The 27,229-nt window shown below is 41.7% G+C and overlaps 1 protein-coding gene across 4 annotated transcripts in view; it reads left to right on the plus strand.

Moving 5' to 3' along the window:
• Positions 1–27,229, plus strand: part of grb10 (growth factor receptor bound protein 10) — a 96,361-nt gene that overhangs the window by 44,741 nt on the left and 24,391 nt on the right. For all 4 annotated transcript variants that reach the window (XM_011485039.3, XM_011485040.3, XM_011485038.3 and 1 more), the window contains one exon: positions 5,371–5,515. In XM_011485039.3, coding sequence (XP_011483341.1) covers positions 5,371–5,515 — 145 coding nt within the window. The remainder of the gene's footprint in view (positions 1–5,370; positions 5,516–27,229) is intronic.

Below are 27,229 nucleotides of genomic sequence, written 5' to 3' on the forward strand. Positions count from 1 at the left end.
GAAAAGCCAACGATTTGCATATGCATCTCACAAAAATCACACACAATTTCCTAAGGTTACGTAAAATTGGGTATAAAAGATGTGAAATACGCATGAACTGCGCAACTGACCAAAAATTTTGAACTGCTCAAAACCAAATTCACCTACAGACCCGTCTGCCAAAACCCTCGATGTACAGTTGCGCACATCAACGAATGACGAACGCAAGAAACGATTCTAAATGACGTATATCACGCATCTATCACGAAAGGCCAAAATTTTATACAAGAAAATGTGCAAAATGGACGTAGTGTATGTGTGACACAGCCTTCATCACCCACACGACGATGGTATGTTCCCTTTTATGACGTCCTTTAACCCTTGTGCTATCTTGTAAGGTCCAGATGACCCCACCCTTAAATTTAACGTGTAATCCCTACCATGACAAAGTTGGATAAAGGTGTAGAAGATTTCATGGACACCAGTGAAGATCAAAAATCATTGAAGAGAAAGGTTGAGCTCACTGTCTTGTGGGGTCCAGATGACCCCACTCCCAAGGTGAACGTCCCTCCAAAATATCATAAGGGTTAAGGTGATCGCACGAGCCCCAAGGGAATTGCAAGAAACACCTGCGCTCCCTTTAAGATGTGGTTGCTCTGGCCTATGGCTCTCCACGGGGCCGGACAATCCAAAAACTCTTAAGCACCCGTAAGGGTCGACCCCTGTACGGGTGCATGTGACTACGGCTTAATCCTCCCTTCTTTTATAAGCCGTTCTTTATTGCTTTTCAATACACAGACTTAGACAGTCGGTTCATGGAACTGGAACCGTTTTCTTATTAAAGCCACTTTTGCAGGATGGTAATTTCTTTACTTCTGATATTCCAAAAGTCATTTAGGTGCTGTAAAATAACACGTCACCTGCTTTGTTTTGCGGCATTTTTTGAAGAACGGTGTTTGTCCGACTTACTGGCCCAGACCTGCACTGACTGTAGCTCTTTTTGAAGGTTCACCTGCCTTCACTATGAATCAAATCTAAGTTACTTTGTCTCTGTTGGTTACTTCTCTGATCAAAGCGTTTAATCCCCCTGTTATTCAGTTCAGCTGGCACATCTAGGAAGTTCCTTGGCAGATCCGAACTTTTCCATTTCAGACTGATGAGGATTATTCAAGCACACTTTTCAGTGCTGCTGTTCTTGTGACACTTCCCAGACTTTAACTCACTCTTTGCCTCACAGGTTTGCACAGCATATATATACTAGGCTGCAGGCCTTTTTTAAAAAAAGGAAGTGGGAGAAACCTTCCCCTCAGGAGCAGCAAAGCAGCAGATTTTACAAGATATCTGTTTTATGAATAAACATGATTTTTTTTTTATAGAGTTATGAGTAAACAAATTTATGATTCCTGTAGAGGAACCTTTGCTTATTTCAGGGACAGGGCATTCACATATTTCCTCCTAGTAAAAATTGTAGATTGTTAGACAAAATTTTTAAAAGAAAAACCTTGGTTACCACGATTTTAGATCAAATCAGGGCCACTTGCACACAAATAAATCTAATTACTGATTATTGTTGATTGAAATTAATGAAATTGAATGAAAATACTAATCTGAATGCAGTACGGTTCCTGAAATTGATTTTGGAGCTGATCACTTTGCAAAAATGTTAGGGTGTCAAATGATCTCTTTAATTAATTAGTTACAGACAAGTTAGCGTGTTTTTTTTTTACATTGGACAGTTGCGTCTGCAAATTCCATTCATTTCGGTTATACCCTGGTCTGGGTGAATACTCGATTCTGATTGGCTGCTGGGTGTGGACTAAATACTGATAATCCACACGCCTAAAAAAGGAGTTCTGGTCACATCGCTTTAATGTTTTGCATCACTGCGCCGGCTTCTTTAAAACAACCTTTTTCTTCATCATCTGGATAAAAACAAGCGGTAAGACGTGAACCGTCTCTCTGAACTGATGCATCGTGGGAAAGTTCACCTCTTAGCGCTTGTTTTTGTCCAGATGAAGCTAAAGTTTGTTTCAAAGAAAAAAATAAAAATACTCCTTGATGGTGTTGTAATATAAAGCCACTTTTTCAATTGTATATTACTCTTTTACTGTGATTTGAGATCACAAATTTAAAAGAAAATACCTCGAAATGAGGATTTTCACAGCAATTAAAAAGTTAGATTGAAAACAGATTAGTTAGATTAATTAATAAAAAAATGAATCACATGACCGCACTAACAAAAAGTATGTGGTAAAAGTTTTAGCCAAACAAAATGAGGAAATCTGTACAGTGTTAACGTCTCCTTAGCATGAAATTCTGAAAAAGAAAGTTTAAACTGCTGTCACGCAGTTTCTTTTTTAGCCATCCCCCTAAGAGAAAGTTTTGGCTGCATATTATCATCTGTCTGTGCACTTCTGACAATTTGAAGAGGGGGAAAAGAAAAAACCTCCTTTTCTTTGCTGCTTCCTGTCTGCAACCCATGAATGACCCCGCTCTGCACTGTCACTCAGTCTTTGCTTCAGACACCAGCATGTGCGTGTGTGAAGGAAGGTAAAAATTCTCATTTGTTTCAGTTTGATGTCTCTCTCAAGTGAAGGCGAGCTAAACCTTCCACACACACACACCGCACACACACGATTTCATGCAAACGCTACACACAAGGAGGTTCAAAGCGGAGCTGGTGTCGCTTTCTTCGTTTTTCGCCCTCAGACTGTATAACAGAAAGGAGGGCTGATCAGGTAATGAACTATTCTTTCTTATGAGCTCCTTCTTTCTCAAACTGACGCAGGCACCCAAGTTCTTTTTTATGCATGACTGACCTCTGGATAACCCTTTTCTCAAGCTCATAGGGGACGACTTCAAAAGGCCCAATCCCTTTTGAACTCACTGGGCTCTAAAGAGAGACTGAGAGAAAGAGAGAGAGGCTTCCATAGGGCTGTCCTAATCACAAAGTCTTCCAAATTGATCTGCCCGTTTAAAAAAATAAGCAAACCTATCTGTGAAATCTTTATTAGAGCATCTGCTTAATTCAAAAGCAATGCATTGATTAAGTTTTTATGCGGAATAAATATTACAAAAGCTGCAAGCAGGCTGCGGGGGGTCTTTGATGTCCACTTGCTTTTGAGACTGTTAATTATGGCCAGATCAGACAGAGACAGACACGAGCTGAATGCAGTCCAACAGATCTTTATTAATTCTAATCATCTCTTGGGCGCTCCCTTTTCACTTATGTCAGCACGTCTTTTTTGAAAGTTTTCCCATTTCACTTTTTCAAAAGGGTCCCCCCCCCGGTCAGGTCACATTTTGTAGCTTTTGATTAGAACTAGGTATGTCCGGATCCGTTCACGTGATCCGAAATCAGGCCTGATCACACAGGCTATGTCCGCATTCTTTCACTATTCACAACATAGTGCACTATATAGTGCGTTCGACATTTGGTAGTGCTGTCCGAATCTACAATTCCAAAGTCAAGTGCCCTAGAAATTTCCCAGAAGTCCCAGTGTGCATGGATGCTCACTAGATTGGTAAATATAGACCAAAATGCATTACGTTTAAACATTTTTTGCAAAGAAAATGTATTAAAATGTATTTTTTATATAAAATATCAATGTGTTCATCTTCAGAACACAGTGGACTCATGAATGGTCGTCGCAAAACGTTCATGTCAATTAGTTTTTCCCTTCGTGAAATCGATGACGTCACATTCGCCGTTTAAAGAAATTAAGTAGTGAGGATGGTCCGAATTGCTTTTAAAATCCACGGCACTAAATCGTCCAGCACTATATAGTGTGTTAGTAGTTTAGGATTAGGGTGGGAATTCGTACACAGGCATAGTTTCAGACTGATTCGGAATCGGATATTGCATCCCAATCAAGGATTGGATATACGTGTATTTTAGGAATCATAATTAGTTAGTTAACCCCTAACAGATATATGATTTGTGATATATGATGATCTGATATATACTTTGGGATTTGGATCAAGTATCATATTTACTTTAGGGATTGACTGATTATTGGCCAGTCTGATTATTAACGCTGATATGTTATTTTTAAGAATATCCGCAACAGACTTTTTATAATCTGACAGGCCGATTTTGAGTTTGGTTTTTGGCTCAAATGCATCAGCGCCTCTCTGTCTCTAGCGTTGTCCCATTCATCCAATTGGCTATGCAAACCACACTAGGGCTGTCGTTTTTAACACGTAAACAATCGTTATCAGCCATTTTTACTACTAATAATTTGTATCAGTATTGTCCCAAAATAGTTTAAAAAAAACATATCACCTTATCCCTTATATATTCTTTTCTCATAACCATGATCAGTGCTGTATATTATCATTATTATAGATAAATACTCTACTAGAAGTCTGCATATCTGTCAGAAGTCAGTGCTCTGTCTCCCCCTCTGGTCAACAGCAGGAGCAGTTTCCAGAGTTCTGAATACACTTCATCTCCCAGCTACCCCGGCGCCACACACCTGACTTTCAGTTGCAGTCACTCACAGTGCACTTAAGCTCTGCACTGAGCCTCACTCAGTGCGAAGTATTGTTTGTGCCACTCTGCTTTTTATTTTTTATTTTACTGAGCGTTCTATCCAGACATGATCTTCTGATTTCCTGACCCTGTTTTGTCTTTGATCCTGACTACTCTCAGTTCCTCTATGATGCTCTCATGCTCATTTTTTCATCCATACATGCCTGAGGCTGATTTAGCTTTGCAGACTTTTAGCTGTGCTAATATAACCTGCCGCAGTTGGAACCAGCCATCTGCCCATTTTTTGACAGTATCATGAATGGGTCATTAGGGCATTTCAGAGCCATAAAGCGCGGCAGAATACGGCATGCATTTGAGGAAGCAGGAAGCGCACAGAAAAAGTTCTGTAAGGTTAGCAAGAGATTTTCAGATTCAGACTTCTGGGCTCAATAATTCTTTTGATAAACATTTAAAACTGACAGCAAGTGTCTCTTGCATTTTGTCTTATACGACCTACAAAGGCATCAAAAAAAAAAAAAGATTTTTTTTTTTTAACTTTGTGCTGCCGACAGAGTGATGGCAGTGAAACAGCTGCCAAGGGACCGTCTACAAAGTGCAAGATCTGGGGGGGAAAAAAGTTTCAAAAACATCCTAAATGAATAAAAGGTTTCATTTATGTGTTGAATGCTCATCATCATTGAAGCTGGATCTTTTTTTTTAAAATTTCAATCATTTTTTAAATGTGTTTCAAAAGTATCGGATCGGGACTCTGTATTGGCAGATTCTTAAAATCAAATGTCTCCGAATCAAATCCAGGCCAAAAAAACGTGATGAGGACATCCCTTCATAGAACCATTAGTACCCACGAATAAGATGGAGCTATTTCATCAAACCTCTGTGCTGGATCTGTTCTTCAGGAGGCTACAAGAGGAGGAGCTGCAGCTCAGAACGTCGTCTCTCCCAGCCATCCCAAACCCCTTCCCGGAGCTGTGCAGTCCTGCAAGCTCACCTGTTCTCAGCCCTGGGTCACTGCCCCCTGGAGACCCCACTACAGGCAAACATGTAAGTGACAACTCTCAAATTGCACATTTGGTAAATTGTTTCCTCAAAACAACACCCCTGTGGAAGTTGATAACAGCTGCTTTAAAAAAATATGAAAGAAGCTTTTTTGTTTGATTATATTTTAGTAAAGATAACATCAATTGAACGTCACTAAGTAGAAATATTTCCTGCATTAGTGGATTTTTTTCTCTGCAGAGTTTAAGCATCTGCACATGTGATCATGCACATGGATATGCAGAGTTGAATGCATTTCTCTTGGCCTTTTGGTGTGTTTTGCAAAGATTTAGAGCCTCTCCATTCTTTTCCTGGAAATCAAATTCCCTCCATCCTCAGCGTTAATCATCTTCATATGGGCAGCATGCCGGTTTACAGTAATATGAGGGCAGGCTATTTCTCATAAAGACCCCACGGCTGCAGTCTGGGCCCGTTCTTGTCACAACGGCTGCAGCACAAGGTCATTGGCGGCGGGTTATGTGAAGCCGTTTCAAACCAAAACACAAGTCTGAGTTGACTGCGACCTGCTCTGCTTTCTCGGAAGTTCGCACGTTGCTCACATGATAAACTGATGAATGTGTGGAATCCGGTAAATGAGCAAAGAGCTGCAACCTTTTAGCTTTGAAGTTCCATCTGTTTCACATATTAATGACAGTTGCAAATGTGGGAATGAGCTTTGGGGCATGGTAATTGTTTTCCAGTCTGCATTGATTAAAAACATATTTTTATGTTTGTTTTGGTTATGTTTTATTTATATCAATTTTTTACTGGGGATTTTTGTAATATGTTTTGTAATGTCTAAAAAAAAAGGGGGTGGGGGGGTGGGGGGGCTTAGTTTTATGACAAAAATCTAAGCTTCAAATGTGGTGGGCAAAGACTTCTCCTCCACACTTTTAGCCGTACAGACTTTGGCGTGCTCATATTTAAATCTGTCCGAGGACAAATCTATTTTATCTCAGCAGTTGAACCATCAAATTCGTTGCAGTACTTCTCAGCAGCGTACCTTTTTACTTCGTTAAATTTCCAGGGGTGTCAGTTTGTGGTACCAGAATAGACTTCACCTTCACACTTCACATGTTGTTGCTGTCACAACCATTAGAAATGTTGTAGTCCTGTCTGGAGGCATATTAATACCCCACTGAGTTATTTTGGGATAGATCGCATGTCTGTGCTTCTGCATATACAGTTAGTGTACAAATACAATATAGAATTTTATTTACATTTTTTTAATTAAAATTAGCCAATTTTTCTAATGCATCCGTTTAAAAAGTGATTGTAGATGCTTTGATCAGTAAAATTCTTTTATTTTCTTGAAATACCGGTAGTTGGTAAAATTTAAAGTTCATTGTATATTATTTTCACAATTTTTTATGTAATTAATATACAGTTTAATTGTTAGCTAAAAGGAAATATAAGTGTTAACATTTTTGAATGTAAAAGAATGTATAACAATTCCTACTCCTCCATTCATTCATCCATCTTTCCATCCAGGGCTCCAACAAAAATGGGATTTTTAATATCTCCTGGTTAAATTAAAGGAAATAAAAATAAACAATCACACTAAACAACAGGTTAATCAATATCTACATAGAAATGATTGCATTTTTGTTAACTGAAGTTATGAATTTCTTTATTATATTTATCCACCTTCTCTTAAAGACTCACTCCAACCATCTTTTGATCTGTTTTAAAAGCGTTCCCAGTCATCTTTTTTTATTTTTCTCTTTAGGCAAAATCCAAAAAACTTGTCATTTTCCTAATACATAGTTTCTGCAGAGCAGTAGTAGTTGGATAGAAATTTGCCTCTGAGTTGTGGGTGGAACTGTTTGTGCACAGCAACCCCAACCCCTCTTCCCATCATCCATTACTGAGATACCTGTTTACACGCCCTCCCTCTATCTTACAGCCCCTCACAATTCCTGACCTAACTTTACTGGCGCAACAAAAAGCACATTTTTTGAAGCTGCTCCTGATTTACAATGGTTTTGAATAAAGAAATACACAAAAATGCTGAATGAGCTGAGCTGAATTTTCTTTATATATGTCTTCAAAAAAAATGTCACAAGAACATGTCGAAAAACACGATTTTTCATCAGAGTTGGTCTTTAATGTTACATATGTTTAGGAAAAACAAAAATCGAGTCCAGCTGCAGGGCAACTCGAGCCCTATTTTCAACACGTGCGTTTACATTTATTTAAACTTTGTTTCTTTGGGACTTTTACAAATTATTTACAGCAACTGGCAGTGTTTCTCTGTTGTTGATTGCAATGGAAAATATGTCTCATTGTTGCTGCTCCTCAGTGGAAATTCAATTCAGCAGCTTTCCACACAAAAGGCTCCCATGGAGCCATCTCATCCCACATCCTTCTCTACAGGCCAGAACCTCTGCAGCTTTTGAGTGCTTACAGATCCTTATGAGAATACTTGACGCCCCCCCCCCCCCCCCCCCCCCCCCTGCTCTTTGGGATTGTGTGCTTTGTAAATGACTGCATCCACTCTCTGAAACATTTAACCTATTCATTTAAACCACATGTGCCCTGTTTTTCTTTTTTTCTTCTCCACCGTCTCTGTCTTTGTTTCCCTTTCAAACTGTTGTGCCTCCACGGTCCTCCAAACATCCACCGCTTTCTCTGTTTGAGTTTACAGAATTTTCCAACCTCCGGGCGCTTTCTGATAGACTTTCATTCTTGTCTGTTTGCTCTTCCTTACCTCATTTGTTGACCTCTGTGAAGAAGGCATGAGGATGCAGTGTGGGGCTGTCAGGAGTCATTGGGTGAGCTGTTTGACACGGCCATACGATTCCAAGTTCCCAACCCCCACCCTTGTCTTTCTCTATTTCTCAATTCTCAGCCTTCCTCCTCCTTCCAGCCTGTCTTTTTGGCTGCACCCTCTCCTAGGATATCTGAAATAGATGCACAGCATGTGGAGTGCCTGCATATCGTGAAAGATAAAGAACAATCCTAATAAGAATCCGTTGCTCATCATCAAAAATGTCTGCTTCGTACAGCTCTCGCAGCATGTGTATAATTTAATGTTTTCCTTCGCAAATGTCATGAAATATGTTATATCCTTCAATGTTGTTTGCATAGAATTAAAAAAAAAGACAGTTTAGGCATAAATTGGCACATTCTAGAAAACTCCTCGTGCTACTAAAGAGCAAAATCATGCAACGCTCTAAATCTCCATATTGTGCAAATTGGAATATGTAGCCACACTGCCAGAAGGAAGCTATGGGAGCTAAACTCCAACTGAAAACTTCATTTTGAATCCAATTTTTGTTCAAAAAAAACATCTCATCAAAACGTTTGATTGTGAGGACTTCAGTCGGAATGTTTGAGACCTTTTTCAGTGCAGGTTTCAGTGCTTGTTTTGGAAAGTGCTGTACTTTCACGTGCTCCTCACTGACCAACACTCCCCCTCCTCTGGGTGTAGTGTGGGAACTCTGATTTGATTGTCGTAATGCCAGACTTTGCTGGATTTAGTGTGCTTGGACTGGATGTTCTGTGGCTCAGTTTGTCCGTTGCATAGTGGACAACCCACACCCCACCTTTACTTCCTCTGTCGGTCTGCCAGTGTCTTGTGAACAGTTGGTCAGTTTCTGTGTCTGTAACACATTTTTTGTCATTATTCCTTTCCTTTTTTCCCCGCAACATCCTTTTTGTCTCCAGCTTTTTTTTGGAGTTCAAGTGGCTGCTGGTCAAGGCTGAACTGTAGAGCGTCATAGGGCTGGGTTGATAAAATCAATTCATTGATCTGAATCAATCCAAGCTGAATAAATCAGTAATCGATGCATAAAAGTAGAGATCCATCTTTTATGCGTTTCCTTTTCCAGTGACCTAACGCACAACAGCAGTAAAAGACTAAGTCCGCTAGCTTGATGCTAACATATAATGGAATTTCCCATAGGACGGCTAATGCTAATGCTAATTCCAAACTCTTTTAATGAAACTTTTTTTTAAAGGTATCATTTGTGGTTCAAAACCCAGATTTTTGCTCAAATCTTCTGGAAGAAAGTGTAATGCTATAGCGCAAGCCAAACTGAAACCCGCCACAGGAGAAGCAAAACATAATGATCTGCACATTTTTGTTAGAGCTTCTCTGTTCGAGAAACCATGTAACACACTGTATGGTGTTAACAATCTCATTGGTTTAGTATTGCACCAATACATTTTACAGTATTTGAACTGTATCAGATTAAAATACATATCTTCAAAATATAGATTATTATGGTATTTCTACACAAATATGTCAAATCAATTCTTGAAATGATTGATGATACCCAGCCCTAGAGAGTCATAGCATGCACATAGTGTCAGTGTTACATTTTTATAATGAAAAAATCACTTTTGAATTGTTACCAGATTGTGAAATTTGGTTATAGGTTACCTTTTATTGCTAAGTCTTTACATTACCGTATTTTTCAGAGTGGAGGTCGCATCGGAGTATAACTCATAGTAGCCAAAAAATGTATTAAAAAAAGAAAAAAAAATTAACAAAAAAATAATTTGCTCCAGTCAGACTTTTGGCAAAGAAGTGCAACTTTTATGAACAAATCCACCAAGTAATGCTCCATTCACACCAAATGGGATTTACTCGTCAAATTTGCATCTGCTGCCTCGTTAAATTTGATGCTCAATGCTTGTTTAATAATCTGTTCATAAACTAGACACTCCCGTCACATGTGGGAGAGGCTACCATCATGTTTTTAGCCTCATCGCTATGGAAGCATTGACTGTGTATCTCTGGTAAAACCTATGCAAAAAAAATGCAACTTATTATTTCTGCCTTATATATTTGGCAAATGGCACAAGTTCTTCACCATCATTGTAGTTTTATTTTTGTTTTAGTCTAAATAAATTTTAAATTTGCGGCTCAACTCCTGCTAAAAGAATCTGCTGACATATACAGTAAACTCTGTCACCTAATGATATTGTGCTTCCAAATATCTTGTATTGATATCAAAACAAAAGCCTTCATGAGGGAGCTTTGGCATCACGCTTGACGTACAGTAAACATAACATGCTATGTGTCCTTTAAATCCCCTTTGTCCTCTGCTCACTTTGTCTGTACAAACCATAGACAATTAGTCACTGGTAGAGACCAAGTCACAATTTTCTAAGGTCCAGAGTAGAGCAGGGCGATATGGCCAAAAAATAAAATCTCACATTTTTTCATTCCAAATTTTATTTTTGAGTTTAATAGTTTTTTTCCTCCCTGCTTTTACTTTTCTTCAACAAAAATTACAAATGATGGAATATAGTTAACAAAGACGATTTTATTTTAAGATCTTCTTTGGAAATTGGCTCAAACACAAAGTTCAACTAAATACAAATCTGAAATACAAACTGTAAAAATGTCTGCATAATAATGCAGCAGATGTTTTGTGAGCTACCATTAGTGTTTCGGATTTTATAAAGAGATATTTTTACTAGAACGCACCCAGCAGAGCATTATTGGTAGCATCAGCCTTTAAATGGATTTAGCTGTGTGTGGTTTGATGCTCCAAGTTCGAAGTCTCAACCCCAGTGAACAAAATCTCATTTTTGACTCACCACACAAGTTGGTCGATAGATTAAAAAAATATCTACCAACCAAAATATTCCATTATTTTACAAAGAAAAACTACAGGTGTTATTTTTAAAAATGATATAATGTTATATGCAAACAGAGAGGAAGTCACAACATAATGCAAACATCAGATAAAAAAAACTTTTTATTCTAAAAAACTTCTGTTTTGATTTCTAATCAATTTTTGCTCTCTGCTTTTTGTGTTTTCATGCCATCTATAAAATGTTTTGTTTTCAATCACAAATGAGTTGTTTCTGTTTTCTTGCTGAAAAACGCCCCTATGAGAGGGGGGTTTCAGTCAGTCACCTGTAGTCTGAACCAACTGTAAAGACAAATTAAAACCTGCTGAGTAAACAAGGACAGATTTACTAAAGGGTAGCAGATTGGCAGAAAATGCACTTTTTTTCCAATTTTGCCTCCATTAAATGTATTTTAACATAACTTGGTGTCAAAAATTAGTATCGCTCTAGAAAGCTTTCTTAGAACGTTTCTTAGAAAGTTGTTTCAATTGCAAATATTTTTGTTTTCAGGTGTTTTTTTGTACTTGTTAGCTCTGGAACAACACACACATACAAAGAGAAGAGTCAAACTTTATGGTTTTGTATTCTGCCTTAAGGCCTGTTCACACCGGGACGAATTTCGCCGGCGATTTTCGCCGACGTTTAACGCCTCGTGACTAAACAAAGGGCACCAATGAGAGTGTGCACACCGAGGCGAAAAAACGCCACGCGCCAAAGCGTCAAAAAAAAAAAACCGCCTCGGGTTCGTTTTTTTTCTTCGACGCGTCGAAATCTATTCGACCAATGAGAATGGCGCTTTTGCACACGTGTCTGGAGCTTCTGAAGTTACAGTAAAACACAACTTGGGGGCGCTCAAACACAAAACTGCCTTGCTGAGCACACATACCAGCGAAGAAGATAGACGCCAAGTAGCGTCTACACTGCCGCGAAGAAATAATGACGGACATTCTTAAATATCCCCTTACCAAGTACCAGTTGGAGCTACTGATGCTTGAAATATTCATGTTTTCTTTGTATGATTCTGACAAGCGCGTAAATACTTGCTCTCTTCTTCTGAGTGAAAAGCGACTTTAAGAATCGTAAAGTTGCGCAGCGCCACCTTGTGTACAGGAGTATTTCTGTTTACATTAAGCGCCATCTAATGTCAGGGAATGAAATTGCATGTTCGCTCGGCTCATCGTCAGCGAAAATCGCCTGGGTGTGAACACAAAAAACGCTGGCGAATAACGCCTGGCGAATATTCGTCCCGGTGTGTACGGGCCTTTATATCATTCGTTTTTCAACAACCAGATTGCAAATCATGTTCTCCCAGAGCAGCTAGAATGTAAATCTAGTTGCCGCTCAGGAGCATGTACTGCTCTGCAAATGCATCTCATGCTGTGAATTTCCAGCTGTGAGTCACACATTGAGCTTGTTGACTCATCGCATCGTTCCTGTTTCCCAAGAAACAGACCGCATTTTGGTTTCCCTGCATGCATATTAGGCAATGTAAATGTGAGTATGTCTTGTTATTTTTGAGCCAAGTTTACTGCATCGTAGTCGCATCACATCCTCAACTTAGGTCAGGCATCTATTGAATACACTGGCCTTCCATTCTTATTTCATTGTTCTTGATGATGCAACAACTTCCTTTGTCAGAATATTGGAAAGGTGTATATGGACTAGGCAATTAAAGTAGGAAAGTAGTAGTAAAATCGAGCTTGAAAATGTTTATAATTACATAAAGATGAAAAAATTGTATATTTCAAATGACATACACACTGATGAATGTATTTTGTAAGTATTTAATTCTTGAAAGTACTGAAAATGTAATAAAAGGTTCTGATTTTGAACGGTAAAATCATTGCATTACAAGGCCAATGCCATTTTGGCCTGAAATGACATAATTGAACTCCTCCATTTTTTTTATAATGGACATAAAGGTGGACAAACAAGCCTATGATCATATCTAAGTCAAGCAGGTCATGTTATTACTGTATTTTAAAAGCTTATTATAATTTTTTTAAATGGTTTATTTCAAACAATCAAATAAGACTAGTACACAAAAACATTACAATAATCACTTATACATTCATACAATGACGTATCAAACTTGGTTCCCCTAGAAAAATGTCTTGCTGCTTCAAGTAGCTGCAGCAGTTCTAAAGGAAATTAAGAATTTGGAACTATAATTGGTTAATTGGTCACCATAGACTAAAGCTTCCCCAGCCCCTATCTGTGGGCAAATTTTGGATTAAATCGAAAAACAAAAAAATAAGGAAAATGAAAATATACACTTAAAGTTATAAATATGCAATTAGCCAGAGATGTAAAACAAGTCTTGTAAATACAGACTTTAAGTAAGGTTATTTTCGTTGTGAAATTGTACTGTTTTATGTTGAAGTTTTAGGGTTTAGTCATGGAGCAAGCCCCCTGGTGGTTATTCGGTGAAGTGCTTTTAAGTTTTCATTTTGTAGGTGCTTCACTCCAGAAGTCAAAGTGTTGCCCCTTGATGAAGACTGATCTGTGGTATAATTTGGATATTATATATGAATGTTTATTTACAAGTATTTGAACATTTATTTTAGCTTTGCTCTTAACAAAATTTTTTATAGTGGATACGGTACATTGAAAAATATTCCTAAAATGAGTACAACTTTGATTTTACTTTGGGTAAACAGTCATCACCTATTCCAAACATTTTGCATTCCTTTACGTGTTGACAAAAATATTAAAGGATTTTAATAGAAGTGCCATGAATGTATACACAACGCCGTCATTCCTTCTCCTGTCAAAAGGGAAACATGGTGTTCTGTGACTTCCTCCATGTTGAAAGTGCTCTGTGTCAAAGGGCGGGTTTTTCCACAGTAAAAGAATGGAATGCTGCCAGTGCCCAGACTGTTGGCTTCAAAGTGTGAGAATGTCTGTGGCCATGTGCATGCTGTGTGATTTTTAGAGGTTGTTGTGTGTCTAAAAGGCTGTTCTGTTTCATATATATTGGGTGTGCACGTGTATAATGTGCACCAGCTTGTGAGGAATTGACGGTTTATTCTTGGTGTTCTGGACCTCATTGCTCATGTTTTACTGCGTTGGGATCAAATGTGGCATAGAGGCAGAAATCTGCTGGCTCACTCTTCCAGCATCCTGCTCCTTAATTTATTTTCAAGTGAAACTCAGGACTCTCAACATAACTTTGAGGAGTCTCATTTGATCACTAACCAGGTAACTGTACAATATTTTCCACATTATAAGGCACACTTAAAACCCTTAATATTTTTTGAAAATAGGTCAGTTGGCCTTAGAATCCCAAGCACCTTTTTATATATGGATTAATTCTGGTTGTGTTAACTAATGTTAAGTGATTTTGTAGTACACAAGTACACAACACACTGTCAAAAAGTATTTTTTTTTTACATTTTGCAAACAAGATTGTGTGTGTTTGTACGTACGCTAATGGCGCCCAGGCCAGCCGAGAGACATGGTCTCTCCAGCGTGTCCTGGGTCTTCCCCGGGCCTCCGCCCAGTGGGACTTACCCTGGCATAGACTTTCCCAGGGAGGCTGAGAAGTGTGATACCCCGGTAGTTGGAATGGTAAATGGTAAATGGCGTATACTTATATAGCGCTTTCTACCTTCTTTCGAAGGCCCAAAGCGCTTTACAGTCACAGTCCCATTCACCCAGTCACACACACACATTCACACACTGATGCCGGCTCCGCTGCCGAACACTGGCGCCAACCTCCCACCAGAGGCAAGGTGGGGTTCAGTATCTTGCCCAAGGACACGTCGACACATAGGCGTGCAAGGCGGGAATCGAACCTGCAATCTTACGATCATGGGTCGACCGCCCTACCGCTGCACCACGGCCGCCCTGGAACCACCACCCCTGTCTGCCAGTCCAGTGGTACAGTTCCCGACTGCCACGCGATGCTGCAGAGACATGTCAGCCAAGACACTCCCACAGCATTCAGAGACTTTAGCTTGGGTAATAGACAGCCTCACCCCAAAGTGCTCGTTCTCTGGTTCTTCAAAAGAAGGCGTGTCAGTGGCATTGCCGTCCCAGGACAGAGTTTTTGCCTCCGCAACAGTCTGGGCCGCAGCTCGCTTATACTACCGATGCCTGTCAGCTGCCTCTGGAGTCCCACAAGCCAGCCAGGCCTGGTAGGACTCTTTCTTCAGCTGACGGCATCCCTTAATTCCGGTGTCCATCCCCGGGTTCGGGGGTTACCGCTGCGACAGGCACCAGCGACCACAGCTCTGAGCAGCAGCAGAGACAATGGAAGTGGAAAACATGGTCCACTCGGACTCAATGTCCCCAACCTCCCTCAGAACCTGTTTGAAAATCTCCCGGATGTGGGAGTTAAAGACATCCCTAACGGAGGGCTCGGCCAGACTTTCCCAGCAGACCGTCACAGTACGTTTGCGTCTTCCAAGTCTTTCAAGCCTCCTTTCCGTCCAGCGAATCCAACTCACCACCAGGTAGTGATCGGTGGACAGCTCTGCCCTTCTCTTCACCCGAGTGTCCAAGACACAGGGCCGAAGGTCGCCTGAAACAACTACAAAGTCGATCATTGACCTTCTGCCCAGGGTGTCCTGATGCCAGGTGTATTGGTGGACACCCTTGTGCTCGAACATGGTGTTCGTTATGGACAAACTATGACGAGCACAAAAGTCCAATAACAAAACACCACTCTGGTTCAGATCAGGGGGGGGCGTTCCTACCAATCACGCCCCTCCAGGTGCCGCTGTCATTGCCAACGTGGGCTTGAAGTCCCCCAGGAGGACAACTTTCCAGTACCCCTTCGAGAGACACCAAGAAGCCGAAACCATAGTTAAAGACTTGTCCCCCACCCTGAGGAGAAAGGACATGACCTTCTCGTCCACCAGGGTGAACTCCAACACTTGGCAGCTAAGCTGTGGGGCTCACGAGTAAGCCCACAACAGCCCGCCGCCTCTCACCTTAAGCAACTCCAGAGTGGTAGAGAGTCCAACCCCTCTCTCAGGACTGAGTTTCAGAGCCCAGGCTATGTGTGGAGGTGAATCAGACTATATCTAGATGGTATCTCTCAACCTCTCCCACCAGCTCAGGCTCCTTCCCTCCCAGAGAGGTGACGTTCCATGACCAGGCTTTGGGCCGCCGAGGCACCCGCCCTTGACTGCCACCCAACAACATTGACCGGCCCCTTTTGAGGTCTCGTACGGGTTGTGGGCCCATAGGAGAGTGGTTCCACGTTGCTCCTTCGGGCTGGGCCCGACCAGGGCCCGTGGGAAGAGCCCCGGTCACCAGGCGCTCGCATGTGAGCCCCTACCCCGGGCATGGCTCCAGAGTGGAGCCCCGGTGATGCCAATCCGGGCGACGTAATTGGGTTTTGTTCTTTCCTTTCATCAGGGGGTTCTGGTGGTATAAGTATTTTTTGTAAATGAGTTGCAAACAAGGTTGAGTTTTATTGAGAATATGCTAACGTGGATAACGTGCAGCAATGTTAAACAATGTTTTTTTATACGTTTTATCAACAAGAGCAGGAGTAAGTGCAGAGTAATGTTTGTTTTTGCTTTAATAGTTTGCTTTTTTTACATGTTCTAAACAAGGTTGCAATTACATGTATTGCAACTGATGTGTAGTGTGTCACAGACAAGTTCTAGAGTTACTGTGAACGCATTTAATCAAATCTGACTAATGGACGGACCTTTCTCTGACTCTTTTGCCCCGCTCAATGAATCTTTTAGTTCGGTGCGCTTTATGACGTAAGTCTGAAAAAAGACCATTCATTGATGGTGCGCCCCATAGTGCAAAATTTACGAGTATTATACAGTTGTTTTTTTTTTGAACAATATTGTCATTTTTGTTATTCGTAATTGAAGGAAATATGCAAATGTAATATTTTTTTGCGTTTAGGTGTGTATCCTTGTACATTTAATGTAAGCATCCTTCCTCACCTCCCTATTCCAAACATAGGATCTGGTTCTTGGTACATTCTAAGCACATCCACACATGCATGCTTCGCTGCAGTGCTAAGGAAAGTATGCCAGCTGTAAAGTAACCCATTGTCATATGTTCTGTGACCCTGCTCTCCTCCTTTTCTCAGACACTCCAGAAAGCGGTGCGCACACACAATGCTCCGAGTGACTTGGTGGATTTTCAGCATTCATTGCTGCAAAATTCAAATTGTTTGGCTGCTGTTGAACGAATGCAGCCTGAAGGAGAAGGAGGCAGGTTGTGGTTTAGTCTGGAACATCTCATGTGTCAGCACCGTATTTATCCAAAGCTTCTAAATAGGAACATGCTTCGACCTGCAAGCTAAACCTGCTACTGCCACAGAGCTACACTTACACACAAACACAAACACATGGCCTGGTTAGTAATACGGTAAACTTGGACGATCGGTTCGATGAAGGGCTTAACTAAAATAAATAAGACTTTAACTCTAACACTTTACAAAGCCCGCTGGGAACAGAAAAGTATAGCACAAGCTTGTGCAATATCCTTGGTTATGTAAAGTTATTGTAAGTTCAAAAGGTTATCACTGAGAAACCTTTTTAGGAATAACACAATAAAAAGCATAAAATGTTACTAAACATCTTTCTATCTCTTCTTTCTTTATCACCAGCACATTAAACTTCTAAAAAAATAAAAAAGCAACACATTTTTCATTTTTCAAGATTCTATTGCTGAAAGAAATGGTTTGGAATCACAAAAGAATGACTATAACAAGATTCTCATAACTGCATTCTCATCACTGCCTTCACTCTTATTTATTATGGCATTCATTTCTAATTAAAGCATTTGACCTTGGTCAAGTCTTATAGATTTGATTAATCGTCTTATAAAAGTCGAGGTGGATTTTTTTAAAAGGGTTTCTTGTATTTCATCGTGCATGCAGTATGGTTTTCTGCTAGTTTTGTAATGATGTAAGAATTCTGATTTAAGTTGTAAAAGTTTGATCTTTGTTCAGTTTAAAATGACAAGCTCTGTGAAAACAGTTGAACAAAATTTGTTTTAGAATGAAAATAGGATAGTAAAATTTAGATTATTTTTTTTCTTAATTGTCAATCAATTTGTGTTGAATCCGAAATTAAATCATAAAATGTGAAATGATTCTCATTTGGTGTTTTAAACAGTGATGCCCCTGGGCTGGGTGGGCCTGGCCCCCTTGCTGGGGGGGGGGGGGGGGGGGGGGGGGGGGGGCGGGGGACAGCTGTTTGACCACCGGGGGACAGTTTATCAGTTGTCCCCAACTTACCCCCTTCCTCATATAACCTCATAATAGGGTGAGGGGGTGGGGGGCTTAGCCTGCGATGAGCCTTGGGGGGGGGGTTTACTAGGCCCCCCTCCTATGGTTGCCGTATGGAGTGGGCCCCCCCTCTTTCGGTTTTACTTGCACCTTAGACATGTAGGGCCCTTGGTAGGGGGGGTGCTTGGACATCACTGCCAGCAAGCAGCGGATGTCCTCCTAGCACCCTACCCGCCAATTTTAACCGCACCTTAGACATTTAGGGCCCCTTGGTGGGGAGGGTGAGGGGACGTCACTGTGAGTAATCAGGAGATGTCCCCTTAGTGCCCTACCCGCCAATTTTAACTGCACCCCCCTTAGTACACACACTCCTCCCCCCTCAATATATACATCCCAACATAAACACACACACATGCACACACACACCATCTCAAACACACATACACGCACACACATTTTGCAAGGAAGGTGGGACCTGGGTCCGTCTGTCCCCTGCCTCTTCCCTGGTGGGGGGTGCGGGCCCCTTTGCAACGGCGGCCGTGTCCCCGGGGTGCCGGCTTCCTGGGCCCGGCGGTGCTCTCTCCGCGCGGTGGGGGAGTTCACATTACATCTGAGCCGGGGGTGTCTGGTCCCTGGGGGGTGGGTTCTGGTCCTTGCTCCTGAGTGCTGGGCCCCGCCAAATTTCCAACTGTGGCCGAGCCTGGTCGGGCCATATTTATAACACCCCTTGTGGGCCCTCTTTTTTTCCCCGGGGTTCCCCCCTCCTGGGCGGGGGCGGCGGGCCCCCTGCCTCGCTCCTCCCTGGACCAACCGTGGGCCGGGCGGATGGCTGCCTGGAGTGCGGAGCGGGTCTCCCTTGGGGGGTCCTGGCTCGTACCTGGGGTTGGGGCGGGGGGATGCCCGGAACTCCTGGGTGGTGGTGGGGTGCTCGTTTGGGGCTGTGGGCGTCCTTCTCCGGTGGGGCTCTGCGTTGGGTTCTCCCGGCGCGGCGGGGGGGCTGCTCTCCTGGTTGGGCTGGGGCGGCGGTCTCTTTCCCTCCGTGCTTCCCTGGCCTCTGGCTCTGGGGGCCTTGCGGCGGCCCTGCTGGCCCTGGCCTGGGTGGCGGGCTTGGTCGCCCGGGCGGCGGTTGTTCCCTGCCGGTTCCCGTGTGGCGTTGGGGGGATTCCGGCTGCCGCTGCTGCTGCGGTGGGGGTCTTGGGGTGGGGATGGCTGGGCACTCTCCCTCCTTCTTTTCACGTTCCACCATCCATTTTAGAAGAACATAAAACCTCACCTGAGCACTGGTGTTAGCTCACCTTTGCACTAATAGCTTGCATGACTGAATGACTGAAATGTTTCACACTAGTTGGTTTTAAGGCATAAGTATGCGTGTGTGAACACTATCTGTTTTGTGTACATGCCGACAGGTGGACATTTTTGCAGCTAGCAGGTGTGTTTATAACATTTGAGTGTGTGTGTGGACGGGCCCCGCCCTTTTTGTACTGCATTTGAACCTTACCATAATGATTAACAACCAGTAAACTTGTTGCTGTATGCTGCTTCATGGTCTTATCCCCCTTCCCCTCCTATTATCACCCCCTACCCCCCCTCTCTCTAGCGTCCCTCTCTCTTCTTCCCCTCTTTCCTTTTCCGTCCGGTCCAACACCAAAGATTTTCAGACATGATTGAAATTAATAAAGTTTGGCCTCAATTACAAAAGGGGTTTATTCAGACATACCTTTGGTTTGTCAGAAGATTAATAACCCCTCTTGTTAAAGCAAAATATGTCCAACACAAGAGGCCCTCAGCTCTCGTCTGTCTGCCCAGCTGTTGGACAGGACAAGTTAAAAAAAAAAAAGAAAAAAAAAAAAAACAGTGATGCCAAACCTAAATTAAAACAATTGTGTTTTCCTTGTTTGGTGTTGTCAAACTAGCCACAAAGAGTTATCTTTCGGCCTTCCTAAAGGTCCTTATTATTATTTTATTTTTTATTAATTAAGGAAATAAACAAGAGCCATTAAAAGATTCCACATGATCAACAGAACCGTGCAAAAAATAGGCTTTTGGGAATATCCATTAAAAATAATTTCACAGTTGAAGTTTCTATCATTATTTATTCAAAAAATAAAAATCTAACCAATCATCCGACGACAATTTTTTTTTTTTTTTTTAATAAAACCAATTGTTCATACAGATAGCCTTTTATTTTGAAAATGCATTACAGGTAAAGTTGTAGTAGGATGCAAACTATTGTGAGAAATATCAAAAGTTAGCTGGATCAGACCACCCTGGCTGCAGGGGATGATGCACATTTTATTCTAAACTCCCTTCCTCGAAAGCAAACAGCTTTAAGTAACAGAATGTCCCAGTTGAAAGGAAATGATCCTGTTACTGCTTCAGCAAAGGGGAGTCCTTAATGCTGTTTGCTTTAAGCTTAGATGCTCTGTGTTTACCGGTCAAAGGAGCGTATAAAGTGTTAATAACTGGTTATTTTATGTATATGGTTCAGGAAAGAGTGATTGTTGAAAAAGAAACAATGACTCTTTATTTTATCATATGCTGTTTAGGCAAAAATATTTGTGTTATTTATGGTTGTCTGTACATCCTTGCATGCAGATTTGTTATTCAGGTGTTGTTGGACAAAGTCTGGTATTTATCCCCGCCCTTAGTCATCTGGTTAGAACTAAACAGAGCTGTTAGGCTCATGTAGGTCATGAGACTGCATATCCCTCTCTTTTTGCACTCGCTAATTATTTTTTTTCTATGTCACTCGCTCTCTGTCTGGGAAAAATAGGGCAATTTAGATTTATGAAAAACTGCTGAAAAGCAAAAAGGAAGGTACAGAAGGAAATTATTAACCCCTCAAAAAAGCAGCAGCATCAAAGATATCTAAATTTGAAACTTTGTCTCATCAGTTTTGCAAAATCTAATCCTAGGTGTAAAGGGTTTTTTCCGCATTACAAGAGCCTAGTAGCAACACTAGTCTCTTTTGCTTTTCTTTTGAAAAACTTAAAAAACCACAAATAGTTTTTGTCTTCTTTTTGGTCATCCCTTTTACCGGTAAAGGCCTGTTCACACCGGGACGAATTTAACGCCTCGTGACTAAACAAAGGGCACCAATGAGAGTGTGCACACCGAGGCGAAAAAACTCCACGCACCAAAGCGTCAAAAAAAAAAACGCCTCGGGTTCGTTCTTTTTTTTCGACGCGTCGCGTCGAAATCTATTCGACCAATGAGAATGGCGCTTTTGCACACGTGTCTGGAGCTTCTGAAGTTACAGTAAAACACAACTTGGGGGCGCTCAAACACAAAACTGCCTTGCTGAGCACACATACCAGCGAAGAAGATAGACGCCAAGTAGCGTCAACACTGCCGCAAAGAAATAATGACGGACATTCTTAAATATCCCCTTACCAAGTACCAGTTGGAGCTACTGATGCTTGAAATATTCATGTTTTCTTTGTATTATTCTGACAAGCGCGTAAATACTTGCTATCTTCTTCTGAGTGAAAAGCGACTTTAAGAAGCGTAAAGTTGCGCAGCGCCACCTTGTGTACAGGAGTATTTCTGTTTACATTAAGCGCCATCTAATGTCAGGGAATGAAATTGCATGTTCGCTCGGCTCACCGTCAGCGAAAATCGCCTGGGTGTGAACACAAAAAACGTGGCGAAAAACGCTGGCGAATAACGCCTGGCGAATATTCGTCCCGGTGTGTACGGGCCTTAACATCTGAAACATGATAATGACAAAATCATTAATATTGTCACTACTTCCTTAAGTGCAAGTTAGAACTTGACATAAATTACAAAACTGATAGACTTCAGGCTACTATTGTGTTAAAAATGGCAGAAATAGGAAAACTACTAATTTCAAATTGTTACTCTCACTAACTGATCGTCACTAAATCTTCCTTAAAAGAGGCCAGATGGGATTACCAACATAATATTGGGGATCACACACACTCATTTTTATTAACACTGTTCAGGATTTATACTCTTCTTCAGCTTGAGGCAGGACATAACTGGACGCTTTGATCAATAAGGGTGTAACGATTCATTTTACCAACGATTCCTCATCATTTGTGGTTGATGATATGATTCAAAGTCCATTTCTTTTGAATGATCATATTTCACTGACTTAAATCGATTCAGGACACCTTTAGCCAAAACATCAACCAGTGTGACTGTGATCTGACAGATTTAACGTTTCATGTTACAAATTAATACAACCAAGCACAATTTCAAAAACAGTTATCATGTTTTTTTGACATAACATTAAATCTCAATCAACGTCTACCTTTTTATCCCAGATTTTTTAAAGCAAACTTTTTCACTGAAACTTGTAAAATGATTCTAGATTCAAATATGCTGTTAATATCACTCTTTATTTTTCCAATTACAATGTCCCCATCTCCATCCTTTTCCCTCCTGCAGCATCAAAACAATGGCTCCATGTCAGCAGCGGCATGAGAGGACGTTCACCGTCCATTCACTGCTCACTGGGAGTTGGCACTGGTGTACCATTAAGCTTTTGCTCCCCCTCCTAGCTTTGTTGGTAAAATATTTGACATCACACAGCATTCTCCTCAGCAGGATGCAACAGGGTAAATAGGGCAGGAACCATCTTCTTAAAGCTGGTCTACGCAACCTAGTCTTTATCAATGTACTGACACTTTATCAATGCACTGACACACTGTTGCAGGGTTTTCAGTATAGTAGCCAAATAGACTGCCTTTTAGAATTACTTTACTGTAAGTCATCTTGTGTGCTCAGACTTCATTGCGTACAGACAGAGCATGTTCTGTGCCTCAAGAACTGTCAGAGACACAATGTATGGTGGGAGTCATGGCTTATTCGAAACATGACTTTGTATTTTCAGAGCACAATGGGTGTCTTTGTATCTCACACTTCTCATCTTGAACTTTCTCCATAGATGTCATCCGCTCCCACCCAACTCTCCTCATTTTGAACAGTCACTGTTGCAGAACCAATGAAGGAAATTAGCTGCAGTATACTAAATAAATTACATTTGCAAAGTTATGGGCGTTATTAATAATCTTTATAAATGAATTAGCATGCTTTTATTGCTATGTGAAGCATCTTCTTGAATGCCATTTAGCCCATGGTGTTTACAATGGACAAGGAAGGAGGGCCTTTTTCTTCTTCTACTTTTGTCTTTTTCTACTCTTTCACAGCTCTATTTCGATATATGACTTTCAGTGCTCGATGAATGGCTGAAAAAAAGCATAGACTTCCTATTGAAAGTGGTTTCTTGAACATGTGTTGCTGAGGCCGGTAAATGATATTCAGGAGCATATATATATATATATATATATATATATATATATATATATATATATATATATATCCAAGAAAGAGTCTCAGGTATGAAGAACTGGACAGCACCGGGCCCTGACATGATACATGCCTACTGGCTAAAGAAGCTTACCGCACTCCACGAGCGCCTGGCAGCACAAATGAACCAGCTGCTAAGAGATGGGACTCACCCCGAATGGCTAACGGAAGGGCGAACGATCCTGATCCAGAAGGATCCCTCAAAGGGTGCAGTCCCATCCAACTACCGGCCAATAACCTGTCTGTCCACAACATGGAAGCTCATGTCAGGCATCATTGCAACCAAGATAAATAGGCACATGGATCAATTCATGAGTAACACACAGAAGGGCATTGGTAGAGACTCCAGAGGAGCCAAACACCAACTCCTGGTCGACAGAACAGTCGCTCAAGACTGCAAGTCACGACACACCAACCTGTGCACAGCCTGGATTGATTACAAGAAGGCCTATGACTCGATGCCACACACATGGATCACTGAATGCTTGGAGCTGTACAACATCAACAGGACTCTAAGAGCCTTCATAGGAAACTCAATGAAGCTGTGGAAAACCACCCTTGAAGCCAATGGGAAGCCACTTGCACAAGTGTCCATCAAATGTGGGATATACCAAGGTGATGCTCTGTCCCCACTGCTGTTCTGCATAGGTCTCAACCCCCTCAGTCAAATAATCACCAAGACTGGCTATGGATACCGACTCAGAAATGGGGCCAACATCAGTCACGTCCTCTACATGGATGACATCAAGCTATATGCTAAGAGCGAGCGTGACATTGACTCCCTGATCCACACCACCAGGATCTACAGTACTGACATTGGGATGTCATTCGGGCTCGAGAAATGCAGCCGGATGGTGACAAAGAGAGGCAAGGTAGTCCACACAGGGGGGGTCTCACTCCCAGAAGGAACAATAGCAGACATCGAGGACAGTTACAAGTACCTTGGAATTCCACAGGCAAATGGCAACCTGGAGCAGGCAACAAGGAAAGCTGCAACAGCTAAATACCTCCAACGAGTAAGGCAAGTCCTGAGAAGCCAGCTCAATGGAAAAAATAAGACCCGGGCAATTAACAGCTACGCACTGCCAGTTATCAGATACCCTGCAGGAATAATAAGATGGCCAAAGGAAGAGATACAGACCACGGATGTTAAAACACGAAAGCTCCTCACCATGCATGGAGGGTTCCATCCCAAATCCAGCACCCTGAGACTGTATGCTAGCCGCAAGGAAGGAGGCCTCGGACTAGTGAGCGTAGAAGCCACTATCCAGGATGAAACATCCAAGATCCATGAGTACATCAAGCTCAAGGCCCCAACTGACAGTGTGCTCAGTGAATGTCTCAGGCAATGGAGAGCAGAGGATACAGTACTGGAGGACAGATCCTCATGGGAGGACAAACCCCTGCATGGGATGTACCACCGGACCATAACTGAAGTGGCTGATATCAAGAAGTCCTACCAATGGCTAGAAAGGGCTGGCCTACAGGACAGCACCGAAACGCTCATCCTAGCAGCCCAGGAACAAGCCCTGAGCACCAGAGCAATAGAGGCTCAGATCTACCACACCAGACAAGACCCAAGGTGTAGGCTGTGCAAAGAGGCCCCTGAAACAATCCAGCACATAACTGCAGGGTGTAAGATGCTGGCAGGGAAAGCATACATGGAGCGCCACAATCAAGTGGCTGGAATAATATACAGGAACATGTGTGCAGAATATGAACTGGAAACCCCAAGGTCAAAATGTGAAACACCTCCGAAGGTGGTAGAGAATGAGAGGGCAAAGATCCTGTGGGACTTCCAGATCCAGACTGATAGGATGGTAATGGCGAACCAACCAGACATTGTAGTGGTGGATAAAGAACAGAGGAAAGCCGTTGTGGTGGATGAAGATACTGCGCAGGACCCTCAAGCTCCCAGGCCTCTGGTAGAGGACCCGAGCTTGGAGGAGAAACCACTCGCGGAGGGTGAGAGGGGCGTTTTTTTTTTTTTTTTTTTTTTTTTTTTATATGTATATATATATATATATATATATATGTATATGTATATAGGGATACATAACAAAAAAGTTTAAAACAACTGAAAATATGTCATATTCTAGGTTCTTCAAAGTAGCCACCTTTTGCTTTGATTACTGCTTTGCACACTCTTGGCATTCTCTTGATGAACTTCAAGAGGTAGTCACCTGAAATGGTCTTCCAACAGTCTTGAAAGGAGTTCCCAGAGATCCCTAGCACTTGTTGGCCCTTTTGCCTTCACTGTGCGGTCCAGTTCACCCCAAACCGTCTCGATTGGGTTCAGGTCCGGTGACTGTGGAGGCCAGGTCATCTGGCGCAGCACCCCATCACTCTCCTTCTTGGTCAAACAGGCCTTACACAGCCTGGAGGTGTGTTTGGGGTCATTGTCCTTTTTGAAAACTAAATGATGGTCCAACTAAACGCAAACTGGATGGAATAGCATGCTGCTGCAAGATGCTGTGGTAGCCATGCTGGTTCAGGTGACTCTTGTCTTGGTCTTCCTTTCCTGGGGCGGTGTGAGCCAGTTTCTTTGTAGCGCTTGATGGTTTTTGTATCTGCACCTTGGGACAATTTCAAATTTCTTCCAATTTTTCGGACTGACTGACCTTAATTTCTTAAAGTAATGATGGCCACTCGTTTTTCTGTACTTGGCTGCTTTGTTCTTGCGGCAATACAAATTCTAGCAGTCTATTCAGTAGGACTATTAGCTGTGCATCCACCTGACTTCTGCACAACACAACTGGTGGTCCCAGCCTCATTTATAAGGCAAGAAATCACACTTATTAAACTGAATTAAAAAACAAACAAATATTATATATATATATATATATATATATATATATATATATATATATATATATATAATCATAACTGCTCCTTTAACATTTATTTTAGCTAAGGTGCTGTAATTCAATTTTAATTAAACTCCACTGTTTTCATTCAATTAAGAAAAAAACCTCAAAGTACAAACAAAACAAAAACCTTTTATCCTCATCTTGTGCCAGAATGAGTCAATAAGGTGTTAATGATAATATATTAATCATAATGTCATAATGTATACTGCCTAAAGAGGTGGAATACACAAATGGCGACAGCGAGAGTTCTCTGTCAAAACAGAACAGAAATAAACAAATATCTGATGCTTTTCAGATTTATTTTTTTATTTTTTCTTGAATTACCCACATGACTTTTTCTGTTGGTCTCCCTAACCTCACTCCCAGCCCCCATCTCTTAAACTCAGCTCTATCTTGCTGAAAAGTTTGCGTGGTTACAGTTTTTCTGGCCCACAGACAGAAACAGATACCCCAAAAAAACTCCCTTCTAAGTTAGACGTTGGCTCTAAACCAGCACAGCTTAGGTGGAAAAACAAAGTCCAGATAAGCCTTTGTATCTTGGCTTTTATTTTAATGCTGTAATTGGACGGCAAGGGACAGTTCACTGGTTCTTCCTCATGAGTCAGCAGAGTTATAGCATCAACACACACTGCACACAATCGTCCAATCACTCCTGATGGCCGGAGGCGCTCAGTGGGTACAGTCAATTGTCCAAAGCTCATTCAGGTCTTTGTGTCT

Source organism: Oryzias latipes, chromosome 16 (genome assembly GCF_002234675.1).
Source record: "Oryzias latipes chromosome 16, ASM223467v1".
NCBI classification, from domain to species: domain Eukaryota; kingdom Metazoa; phylum Chordata; class Actinopteri; order Beloniformes; family Adrianichthyidae; genus Oryzias; species Oryzias latipes.